General features: G+C 48.5%; 1 protein-coding gene across 1 annotated transcript in view; it reads right to left on the minus strand.

Moving 5' to 3' along the window:
- Window positions 1-13011, minus strand: part of UNC45A (unc-45 myosin chaperone A) — a 277165-nt gene that overhangs the window by 243334 nt on the left and 20820 nt on the right. The window contains exon 2 of the mRNA XM_086958180.1: window positions 5276-5434. Coding sequence (XP_086814306.1) covers window positions 5276-5434 — 159 coding nt within the window. The remainder of the gene's footprint in view (window positions 1-5275; window positions 5435-13011) is intronic.

Raw genomic sequence — 13011 nt, forward strand, 5'->3', positions numbered from 1 at the left:
TGTGGCCAGCTGTGGTGTGCCCGCCATCTGCACGAGCGCCCCCCGGATCCTGCCCGCCTTGGCCTCCTAGCACGCCTTGTATTTTGGAAACAAGTAAAAGTATCCCGCTAGGAATGCTTATTGGAGGACGGCTGTTAGGATTTTCTGACGCGGGGCAGCAGCGCGCCGTGCTGGAAGACTCCTCCGGCCCTCAGACTTCAGGTGGGAAGAGCAGCCCGCAGTGCTGGGGTACTCTGCCGCCTTCCGTAGCTCCCCCTGAGGACGGTGAGTGGGAGTGAATGACCGGATGGAACTCTGCTGGTCTCTGAGGCAGTACCGAGGGCTCCGGGGTATCACACGGCTCTCTCAAGGCACCTCAGCCCTTGCCTGCAGCTGCACACCCTAATAGACCAACATGGATGTGCTATGCGCCTTGTTCCTAACGAGCAGTGTGCAATTACGTTTCTAGAAAGACAGTTTGCACTGCTAATGTACTTCAGTCATAAAGTGCACTTGCCTCTACTTTCCCAGTGAAGAGACAAGCCCATTTGCCAGTGTACCTCTGTTCTGAAGCCGCGTCTTTTGCTGTAGTTGTTATAGGCGACCAGATTGCTAAACTAGTGCACGCAATCCTAGCGTAACTCTTTTGATTCCAGTACTGAAGACCCAAAAGAGACTGTTCTGCCAGAGCACCCCGTTTTTTAATAATTATTTTTATTTTACAAAGGTCCTGGGCTTAAATAATCCTTAGAGAAATGATTTTCACAGGCTTGAAATAAGGACTGTGTTTTTTCTTTCTTCAGTGTCCAGCCGTACCTAGAAGAGTTTATTTTGTACACAATTTTTAAGTATAGACAGAGTAAAGTGAGACAAGTCACACATTAGTAACTGGGCACAAGCCTGTACCAAGTCAAAAGGCAGACAATACATGGGGGAAAGGAAAAAGAATTAACAGGCAAACAAGGAGAGCAGGGTGGCTTATGATACAATACAAAATGTTGATAAGCTCAATCCCACAGCAACTGCCATGGAAATTGCAAATCATAAAACAGGCAGTACTGCAAAACAGTCGACGAACGTTTCGATCCCTATCTCCAAAGATATAGTGGGATCATCTTCAGGACTAAAGTGGGCTTTGCCTGATTAGTCGAGTAAGCCTGCAAAGTTTAAACAGGAAGAAAAAGGGGGGGGGGGGGGGGGAAATGTTTTTCATCAATTGGTTACATAATGAAAGGCTAAACAGCTAGTCAGACACCACTCTTTTCATGCAGGGTGCAACACGTGCACATGCAGTTGTTTTTCCAAAGGGCACGGGTGGCAATGTGCTCGTATTTGGAGAGTGAAAATGACCGAGTTGAGTGGGACATACCGCATTGGACATTGAAGTTTTGGTGCTCAGTGTGGGGATACACAGTGCTTGTGAAGAAATGGCAAGGTGGGGGAGTGTTGGCCGAGAGGTGGCCAAGATTGTGAGCTAACCATAATAAAGGGATTTCTAATTACCACGAGCGACATAAAGTGGGCCGGACGTGGCTGGAACACATCAGTCGGTATTCACGTTTCGATTTGGCTGACGTGGGATATGTCCTACAAGAAGGAAGTTATATTATTAGCTTTTCGAATAGCAAAAAAAGGGGGACGGAATAAAATTACCGGATTTACCGTTTTCGCCTGGCAGTGCCGTCAGAAAAGGTTACTGGTAACAAACCGGATTGGTAGGTTTAGTTTGGACCTGAAAAAAGGGGTCCGGAATTAAAGCCTACTGGTAAAAGTGGAGGCAGTGATCATGGGAGGTGAAGGAGCAAAATATTACCGTTAGAGCCTAGCGTTTCTAGCGTAGGCTTGACAGGGAGCTTCAATTGAAGGTAGCCTGTAAAGAAATAAATACGGAGTTGAAGGTTGGAGGTGAGTGAGGGTGGGTGGGTGAAGGCGGCGAGTGCAAGCAGGTTTTTACCGTAAATTAAGGTTTGAGATCCCTGCAGGGCGCTAAATAGCGTGGACCTTTTCCGTGCGAGCCTGCAAGGAGAGAATATAGAGGGCGCACATAAGGCACAAAGGACTGAGAAGGGCCCTCAAAGAAACTAAGGTAGTGCTTCGGATCAGGGCTTACCTCAATTCGCTCGTAGTGGGGCCGAAATAGGGTCCCGTCTGGATGGCTCGATGGCCGAGTGCTGGGTGTCTGCATGCAGCGCTGCCTAATGTGGTCCTCGATTATGGTGATGGAAAGTGAGGAGGGACTAGTCGAAAGTAATGACAGTGACTCCGGTAATGGGCGCCATCTTGGAATGGTGTGACCCGTGAGTGAGTGAGAAAAAAAGTGCACTTAGGACGTGATTTAAGGTTGACGAGGTCATAAAAAACAAACAAGATTAAAATGAACACATATCCTTGTATGGGCTCATGTGCAAGTACGTTCAAGACGCTGGTTCTCAGGATAACAAGGTCACAAGTTATTTAAAAACAACTGACATTTTGAAGGAGTCAAAAATGAACACAGACAATTATATCAGCTCATGTAAAAAAAAAAAAAAAAAAAGAGGAAAGAAGAAACATCAATAGCTAGCTTATATTAGGCTAGTCCAATCCTCTGTTCTGTTGAGGCCATCCTGGATAGAGTTGAACTGTATGATGGACTTCAGCTCTTCTTTATTGAGTAACTGTCCCATGTTGCCACCTCTCGGTGGAAGTCTCAGCACTTTCAAGACAGTCCATTTCAGGTCGCTATCAGAATGTTCTTGGGCTGCAAAATGTTCCACCAAAGGTGCGTTGGGAGTACCGCATCGGATTCGGCTTCTGTGTTGCCCAATGCAAATTTTTACTTTCTGGCTGGTTTGTCCAATGTACACTTTTTGGCATGGGCATAGGATTAAATAGATGACGTTGCAGGTGTTGCAGTTGGAGAAGGATCGACATTGTATGGTAACATTGTTAAAAGTGAAACTTTTTCCTTCTATAGTGCTGTCAAAGTTATTGCATCCACCACATTTAGCATGCCCAACAATGGGGGACAGACCCCATACATTATCAAGTGTAGTAGGAGGTAGAGAATTGGGTAAAGCAGCCCTAACAAGGTGGTCTCTAAGGTTTTTACTCTTTTTGAAGGCAAAAACTGGTTTATCAATGGAGAGGGCACCTGTGTTTATTATTGGCCAATGCTTGAGAATAGACTTTCTTAATTGGTTGGAAATTGGTGAGAAAGTAGAGACACACGCTATGCGCTTTGAGTCAGTCTTTTCTTTTGGTGTAAGCAAGGCTTCCCTAGGACAGTACCAAGCCCGCTTGGTAGCGTTCTTTACTAGTTTCTTGGGGTACCCCCTTTCCTTAAGTTTGGATGCTAGGGTGGTAGCTTCTCGAAAATAGTATGTGTGGAGCGAGTGTGACCGAGGCATGCTGTATGTGGGAAGCGCGCGTGACCAGGTCTTGTTGTATGTGTGGAGCATGTGTGACCAGGGCATGCTGTATGTGTGGAGCGCGTGTGACCGGGGCATGCTGTATGTGTGGCGCGCACGTGAGCATTTGAAAAAAATGCAATTGCAGGAGGCTGACTTGCATCGGAAGCTGGATAGGAGACGTGCACCGCGTCGTGCGGGTGCACCTGCTCCAATCGCTCTGCGCGTGCCCATCTCCTGTCCCACTTCCCAGGCAAGCCCTTAACAATAGAGCTCGCTGGGGACAACAGCGCTTCGCGCTGCTTACGCCAACTCGACCTAAAAAGACACAGTTGTGCTGAAGTGGGATAGCACATCTCATGGCACAAATGCATCAATCAGGGGTGTCCAATATATGTCACGAGGCACGAATCCAGGCCAGGTATTGTGAATGATATCCATATAAATGTATTACATGAAAAAAAAAATTTTAGAAATCCTGAATACCTGTCACTGATCTCACCTTTCTGGACCGATGTTGGACACCAATGCTGAGGTTAGAGGACAACATATTTCTATACACATAGCACAGCATCCAGTTTCTTTTTACCAAAGACCTATACCCAATAGTTGTATCAAGCCTTAGATTAGAACATTTTTTGTCACATGCTTTTTTTGAGGAAGAGCTCAGGATATGTTCCACTTCTACATGTAATGTTGCTCTCTCTTTATAAATGTCATGCCCATTATAATCAAATGTCAAGTCCATCATAATCAATAAGTTTGATTGAGCATGCCCAGAAGATATTAAACAGAAAATCAGCTCACTTAACTCCTTAACTATATCATCCGTCTTGTCATTTTAATTCAGAAGGGTACCACATCACTGCCAATTCATCTCCGCAGGTGCTGGTACATAGTACTCTATCAGTGAACAGCCTCTTACCTGTATCTCGCACAACATAAGTAATTCTCCCTATGTTAAACTTCTAAACGATGCCGAGACTGACTCATGTAACATACTGGAGGCAATCAGAAACTACAACCGAACGTCCCATTGAGTCACATCCAGGGTTGCTTCCAAAAAGCCCCAAGATATTCACATCATCTGCTGTCCTATATATCTGAGAGAGTTCACCAGTTATCCTGACAAAGCTCACTTTAGGCGGCAGTCTCTACTGGGTCAAGTCCCTCTGGCAGGGCCCACAACAAGAAGCTTCGAGCAGTGACTATACATAGTAGCTCCCACCTTGTCCAGTCTTCTCCCTATCTCTCACCATCTCCTTCCCTTGGGTCTACAACAGTCCTACCGGCAACCACTATCAGGAGCAGGCGTTGCCCACATGGGAGCCATTTTGAAGCAGACTCCGTCATCGATGCTGGGGAAGATTTTTCTCTGCAGGTTTCTGCCACACCATGGATGCTCCATATTATGAAAAGAGTACACTCTGTGGTACAATACCTCCCCTTCACAAGTTCATATATGTGGCTGCTGCTCTAACCCTGCATGCTCCTGGCACATACATGGAACGTTTAAGACATACATGTGGAGTGATTTGAAGTACAATTGAACAGCGCATTCTATATAAGGATGCTTGTACATAGTATTGCATCACAAAGAGAAAACAAGTAGGTGTTCCAGTTTGAGAAATACATGATTCTGAATCGTCAGGACTTTAAGTAGCCAAGTGGATAAACCAACTAGTTACTCTGCCCCTTAACATCAGAGGTATAAAAACACAATTTATTGTAAACATTTTAACTTGTACTCCCAAAGCAAATGCCAAGTAGGCAATTTTACGGATTCAAGTGTTTTAAAGTAACTGCCAAAAAATAATCCGAAAGGAGTCCTGCGGCTACTATAGTACACTTGCTCGCATATTTTAACAAAATGTATGCAGTTATGCACATATCTTTAGGAAGCTTACCAGCTTGAGATAGCATGCAGCTCGGTTCCGATGCAGAACTGCCACTTCCATTCTGTTACTGCATAGTCGGATGGCTTTGGTGTACTGGGACAAGGCAGCTTCATACTCCCCAACTTTAAATAGTTTGTTACCTTCCTCTCTTAGATAAATTGCATTAGTCTAAGCAATGAGAAAAGCAAGGAAAAAAATGAAAGAGCCATACATTAACACTGTCATGGGAAATACAAAAGAAAACTGAAATAATAAAAAGTTATAGGTCCTCTAAAGATTACAGAGTTATGTGGAAAAGACTAGTTTAGTGCTTCCTATCCTGAGCAGCAACCAGCTGTTTTGAGCAACTACCCTGTCTGGAGAGCGCTCATTATTACCTCGGATCACTGCACTGACTCCCTTTTCCAGTGATAAATCCAATGCTGTTTCCCAAATTTTTGGGGATGCTCTAGGTTAGTGGTATAAATATTAATTAAAGGGGAGTGCCAACGAGAATTTGTTTGTAGTTTGAGTGTCCTCAGGTAACCCTAGGTTGCTGGTATCCAAGCGTAGCTACTTACAACTGGTGCCCCCGTGGCCACCTTACTATTGGATTACCAAATATTCCTGTTCAGCCCTTGACATGTTCGAGAGTAGCAATGCAGAGTGACAAAGTCTTCTGAAGAAGGCGATATGGGCAATAAACTTTATACACAGTAAAGCAGCCAAATACCGATTAATAAATACATCAGTGTCCAGTCAGGGTTTTACTTAAAAAAAATTTAAAGTACGTTATTACACAATTTACTAAATACTACGCATAAAATATTCAGCACTTCCTACTGAGAGATCTGTGTCTAGATACATCTATTGAAATGTACTGCTAGGCTGTATGTTTTTAGTATTCAATAGTTTCTATAAAGGTTTTGCAAAACTATAAACGCAACTTTTTACGAGGCATTTCCACAGAGAACTATTTCCCCTTCGTCCCTGTAGTATTTCAAACTCCCTTCCCCAGAGATGCATAGGTAACCACAGAATTCGGAATCTTAGTTGGATGTTACCATCCTCAGCATCAGCTGCAACTTTTATTTCATTCTAATTTTTTCAGTAGACCACATTTCTATTTTTTCCCGCAATTTTTTTTACTGCAAATCCCCAGCTGGGGCTGTTGTGAAGGCCTAAAAATCAATTTTAGCAAATTTGCAGATCTAGCTTTTTCTCTGGCAAAAAAGCCGGCATGGAAGTCTCCCATTGCACCCCCAAAATCCTTATAGCTAAAAGATCAGAATAAAAGGTGAGAAGCAGACAGCAATTCCCTAGTCAAACTATAGCAACAGCACAAAGGCGGCGTGAACTGCGAGTTTTGGCACATTCTTGGGATGCAATATTACCCACCCTCTACAACCATCAAACAGACAACAGACCACTGTGCTGTGAATGGCCAGTGTTCACTGACTTCCTTAAGTGACGAAACCTTGACCCACTAGATGAACACATACCGTGTAACAGGCTAATCAAAGCCTGGATGAGAGACATACTGACTATATACAATAGGATAACGCAGGGCTCACAACCTTCCCATCGCATGAGCTCCAGATATAGTACCCGATGTTCCAAGCCACCACAAACAGGTACTGAACATTCTGTGGCACAGAAATGACCCTAGATGACAAGAATTTCCCAAAGAGAACATGCAAAACGAATTGTTGGGGGTTTACTTGTTCTTGGATATAACCAACTGCTGATTACCTCTTTAGCCTTACTAAATATCTCTCAATTATACTAGATTTGATTTGTACACTTGATTATAAAGCTAAAACAACCTAAAAAACACAAAAAAGAAAAAGTAAAGGTGTAAAAGTAGTAAAATGAAAAGTACAGAGGTTGGGGCAGACCAGTGGCGCATTGCAATAGGATGGAAGACACAAACCCCTTGTTTGCCATTTGGCGACATCTGCACTTAACTTTAACATACAGCGGGTGCCGTGATTGTTGGAAATGTAAAGTGATAGGTGCGCAGTTTAATATCTCAGTTTTGGAATGTTATGCTTGTTTTCAACAATCGCGGCACCGGCGGCATGTTAAAGTTAAAGCGTGGGTGCCACGATTGTTGGAAAAGTCAAGAATCATATTATCAAACCCCAAAACTGAGATATTAAACTGCACAGCTATTCCTTTACTTTTACAACAATCGCACCACCCGCAGTATGTTAAAGTAAACGTGGCTGCAGTGATTGGAGTAACAGTAGCAACGCCGTCCGTGCAAACTCTCCAGTCCGGGCAAGTGAGGCAAAACAGAGGCAGGGAGGGAACAAAGGAGCCGCACTGCCAATAAAAACAAGCATTTACAATGCAAAGGTTTCGCCTTTGGAAAAGTTAGAGCTATTGGCATTGTAAACGAAAAAATATGTATTTATGTGTTGGTTTTGAAAACAGATAAATAAATGGCATTGTCATTTACATTGCCATTAGCTTAATCTCTCGTAAATGTGAGACCTATTGCATTTGCACCCACACACACACACACAGAGCCAGCCCCACAAACAGAGCCAGCCAAGGCTGCAAAGAAGATAAAAAGTAACTGGGTAATATAAAGGAGGTACAGAAATATGAGTAGTAGAGATTGAAAAGGTGTGTGGCACATGAAGAGGTCTGGCAACACGTTATGAGGTAAAAAGGCTGAGTTGTGTTAAGGAATGTGTGGGATCTGCAGAGTGGGAATGAAAGTTGTCAGGGATGGAAGAAAGGAGCCCAGGCTGTGGTTCAGGATGAAGGGAAGAATAGCAAGTGACCCCCTCCCCCTCCCTTAATGGCGCGGAATTACAGAAGATTACACACAAGTCTCACACGTCTCAGAGAGTTTATTACAGGGTTTGAAAGGGAGATAGATTAAACCTAGTCAGAAGGTAACAAAACAAGCACTGGCAAAGCCAATAGGTCTAGCTTACCAGAGCTATTTACCATGTCAATGTTTTTTTAGCCAGCGCGGCTACAGTGCAGCATGGCTAGAATTAAAAAAATAATATAATAGGTGTGTTGCAGTTTGAAAAATGTTTTACTGTGAAATTCCCAACGCACGAAGGGTCTTATCCGGGCACACGGACGCTGGGTCTTATCCGGGCACACGGACAGCGGGAGGGGGAGGGAGGGTGGGGGGGGGGGCTGGCGGGCTCACGGACAGCGGGAGGTGGGGCGGGCGGGGTGTATCCTTCTAGGGCACGCGGCAGTTTCTCTTTTGTGCTGCACTTTGGCCTGGGGCACATGAGACGGGATAGACGAGACAGGATACACGCACAAACAAAGCAACGGGATACACGAGACGAGTAAAAGATGAACGGGAAAGGCACGGACAGTGGGAGGGGGGCGGGAAAGGCATGGACAGCGGGAGGGGGGGCGGGAACGATCAAAGCACTCACCTGGACCTGGACTTCCTCCGGCGGCGGTCGGCCGCAGAATGACCAAACGAAACATGGACTACAAAAAAAATAAACCCCGCCCACCACCGCACTGACGTCCTAAAAGGGGCTGGATGAGAAAAATCTCAGGAACGCCCACGAGTCACCTCGAACCATGACAGACAGATCTCACTTCCAATGGATAGCTTCCATTTATGGAGCTAGCCAATGGAAGTGAGAGGCGTGACAAAGGCACCATACTCTTCACAAAAGTTTTCGCCTGCGCCAAACGCTGCTTGCGCAGCTTTCGACAGGCGAAACCTAATGAGCGCGTTTGACGAGCATCAGACGAGAAGTCCAGATGCAGCGCGCATCCCGGGTGGGCGGGGCCTCAGGGAGACAGGGCGGTCACCAACCCCACTTCCAAAGAAACCCGGACAGAAACACAGCAATAGATCTCGCAAGAGCGCTAGCAGCGCATACGCTGCAACGCTATGCAAAACCTAAAAAGTAAGGAGTGTGTTTGATCACAAGTTGCTTCATTCAGATCATCGGCACTCACACTAAACCCCTCCCAAGAGGAGAGTCCCCTCCCCCTCCCTCAGACATTTCCACTGCGTCCCTTGTAGCCTTCAAACACACCAGTGACAACATGTTTGGTGCCTTAAAAGGTTGCAGTTTATTAAAAACATAACATTATACATATCGCAATCTTCATGGCCATGCATAACAATCCGCTGACACATTTATTGTCCTTGCAATTATAGTTCTTTCGTCCGTTCTTGTTGACTATCTGCTCTCTCCCTTTTATCTAGCTTTCAAGAGTTTCTCCCGCCAAGCTGCCTACGGTTTTTCGATCAGAGGAAGCTCCCCCCTCGTTCCGCTACACCGCCTTTCCTTTACGCAAAACCCACTTGTTGTAACTCTCTCACAATATTAAGCAGGAACAGATCCATCCCCACCCCTATCAGGTGCACCCCGACCTCCGAGTGATAACCTGGCGATCTCAAGTTTATAAAACCGTGTCTTATGAAACCCCAGCCGTTAGCCCTACATATCTTCGTCATGGTGATATCAATTTGTGTCTGGATTTCTTTACCGCCCCCAGGTATATGGCCTTCCTCCATGTCCTCCGCACTTTTACCTCCGAGAACACTACCTCGGCCAGGCGCACCAGTCTTGCATAGTGTTAGAAAGGCGATCTTAGGGGGGAGGCAGAGGCTGCCTGGCCGACCACCCCAAGACCCACCTCTCCTTCTGGAACTGGCCGAGCGAGGTCGAGAGGCCTCCTGGAGAGGTTCCTCTCTTAGAATCGTACAGGTCGAGCAATCACACCACTACAGATGGACACCACACAAGGATAGATTCTTAACGTCTTTATCAGCAATGTAGGCAGGTTATCTCAGTAATACAGTACAAATGGATCGAGGGATCCTTACGGTCTTTAGTAACTGCGGGAAGGGGGTAGCGGGACAGTCTCGGTACCAGCCTGGTACAGGGACACCCTGCGCTCAGCTCTCAATCCTCGAGCTGGGGGGTTCCTCAGGGTCAGGCCGCGGCAGCGCCAGCAGGGCTCCAAAGATGGATTCAGCGAGGTTGGGCCGCGCCAGCAGGGCTCCAAAGATGGTTTCAGCGAGGTTGGGCCGCGGCAGCGCCAGCAGGGCTCCAAAGATGGATTCAGCGAGGTTGGGCCACGGCAGCGCCAGCAGGGCTCCAAAGATGGTTTCAGCGAGGTTGGGCCGCGGCAGCGCCAGCAGGGCTCCAAAGATGGTTTCAGCTAGGTTGGGCCGCGGCAGCGCCAGCAGGGCTCCAAAGATGGTTTCAGCGAGGTTGGGCCGCGGCAGCGCCAGCAGGGCTCCTAAGATGGTTTCAGCGAGGTTGGGCTGCGGCAGCGCCAGCAGGGCTCCAAAGATGGTTTCAGCGAGGTTGGGCCACAGCAGCGCCAGCAGGGCTCCAAAGATGGTTTCAGCGAGGTTGGGCCGCGGCAGCGCCAGCAGGGCTCCAAAGAGGGTTTCAGGGTTCGGAATAGGTGAGTTCGTCTCGGGTCTCTCGACGCAAGGATACAACTAGTGACCCATTCCAGGGCTGCCCCAGATATAGGTCTGGTGGTCTTTGATGTCCGGACCCTCGCACCTGGGGGCCAGAGGGGCCGGGATGAGAGCGACCAGACACTCAGCAGGAGGGTGGAGCCAGCGCCCAGGGAGGCAGGAGGGCGATCGAAACCCGGCGTCCGGGGGTGGTAGGAGGGCCATCGAAACTCCCATCCTCCCTGATGTGTCAAGTGGCCGATTTACCACCTGGTCGGATCTTGGTGCCTCGATGTCGGGGCTGCGTTGGGGCCGCGGCCGAGGTCGGGCCGAGGCCACGGGGCCTGGACGAGGGAGGCCCAAGATGGAGTCGGGGCCTGCGAGGGCGGCCCGGGATAGGTATCGGGCCAGCAGCGTGGGGCGAGTAGGGGTCGCCATGTTCTGGTGTGGGGAGAGCTGGGGTCGCCAGGAGTGGCGGCTCTCATGAAGGTTGGAGGGGGTATCTTCAGCCCGGGGGACAGAGGGCGATGTCGTCCAGGGCCCGCCAGGCGGGGGAGCGGGACCACGCCACGAGACCGGTTCCAACACATAGGCTGTTAGGCCCTCCGGCATCTTTTTTAGCAGGCTTCTTCATCCCAGTGCAGCCATGTCATTGTCTCCCAGGTGGACTCCTACTGCATCCGGTCTGCCACCTTGTCTCAATGCTTCCCGCACGGCAGGGTGCATTTGGTCCCACCTCATTCCGGATTGTCCCAGCCAGACTAGGTCGGTATCCCGAAGCCAAATTCGCGTCTGGCAGCTGCCCATTGTTCTGCTCTCATTACGTAGGAGTGTCCCACGATCCATACCTTCTTGTGCTACTTGGTCGGATCTAGACGGTGGGGGATCGAGGGAGAAGAGACCGGGCTCAGTACCAAGTGGGAGATATATATCTTTTAAATGCACTGGACGCCCACCGCCTGATCCCTTTGATTTGTTTGCCGCCCAAGCCCAGGCCAGCCGCCGTGGTGGCGGCCCGATCCTGAAAGAGTGGGACCCGAACACCCTAGCCGGGAGTCGCACCGCCTCTCACACGTTTCTCATTACTGCTATAAATTGGAAACGCTCAGGAGCGACCCGACCCGTTCCTATGTCTGAAAAGCAGCCTGTGTTTAGGTTCCTCAGCTGCCACATATGTCTGCATAAGGCATATCGGGCAGCAGGATTTATCCTTTATGCAATTTATTTTGGTTCATCTCCCTTTGCCTGCTTGGTCTGTCTTGGACCGCCGCAGTAGGACAAACATATGGCCCTCCCTTATTTCTAGGTCGTCCCCGTTAATGCACGCCATCTCCGGGTCGCCCATTGCTGGGGCCACCAACTCGCTAACTCTATAAGCCTCAAAGAACACCAGTGCGAATGCTTCCCTTAAAAGTATGGCCTCCCTCTCTGATGTGCATATCTCCCAGAGGGCCCCTAAGATCTGATGAAGTATGTCGAAATGAATGGGCCTCCTTGTGTCCTTGCTGCAACCTACCCCAGCCCTTCAATGCCATCCTACAGTGAAAGCCCCTTGTCGGGTCCTCCCCTGCCTCCATCTTCGTGTAGTAGGCTGCGGCGTTCAGGTGGGCCTGGGCCCAGGACTTAGTCTCCCTGATAAAGAAGCCCTTTCTATTAAGTTCAGGACCTCACTCTGCCCTGCCAGCTGACCCCTTGCCAGCTCTGTCAATGTTGCCCAGCACTTACAGTAGTGTCTCATTGTTTTTGGGGCCAGTGCGTTCTCTAGAATCTCCTTTAAACTAGGTCCACCCATGCCCACGTGTCTTCCTGCACCGTGGTCATCCCTTGTTCCGCATCTGGGGCGAGCTCTCGGAATCTGGCCCCCTGAAAACGAGAAATTGCATCTGCAGTAGAGCTGTCCACTCCAGGGATGTGTTGTGCCCTAAGCGAGATGTTTGCCCCTAGTTGCAGTCAACCAGCTTGCGTAGCAAGCCGACCACTGACGCCCTCTGTGCTGTCCCGGTGTTGATTGTCTACACTGCTGCATGGTGGTCGGACCATAGCAGTATCTGCCTGTTCGCCAGCCTTTCCGCCCAAATGTGGAATGCCACTACAATGGGGTACAACTCCAATAGAAAGATGTTTGCCGTGGCCCCTGCCTTTCTCCATGCCTCAGGCTATGCACCCGCTGTCCATGCTGTCCCCAGGATGGGCCCAAAGCAGACACCTCCGGCCGAGTCTGTGCAAAGCTCGAGTTAGTTTGCTGGTACCCAAGGCTCGCGCCACATGAGGGTGCCATTGAAATTTGACAGGAAGGTTTCCCACTGCCCCAAGTCTTCTTTCACACTTTGAGTTATGCAGA

This window comes from Lissotriton vulgaris, chromosome 2_1, assembly GCF_964263255.1.
Source record: "Lissotriton vulgaris chromosome 2_1, aLisVul1.2, whole genome shotgun sequence".
NCBI lineage: Eukaryota > Metazoa > Chordata > Amphibia > Caudata > Salamandridae > Lissotriton > Lissotriton vulgaris.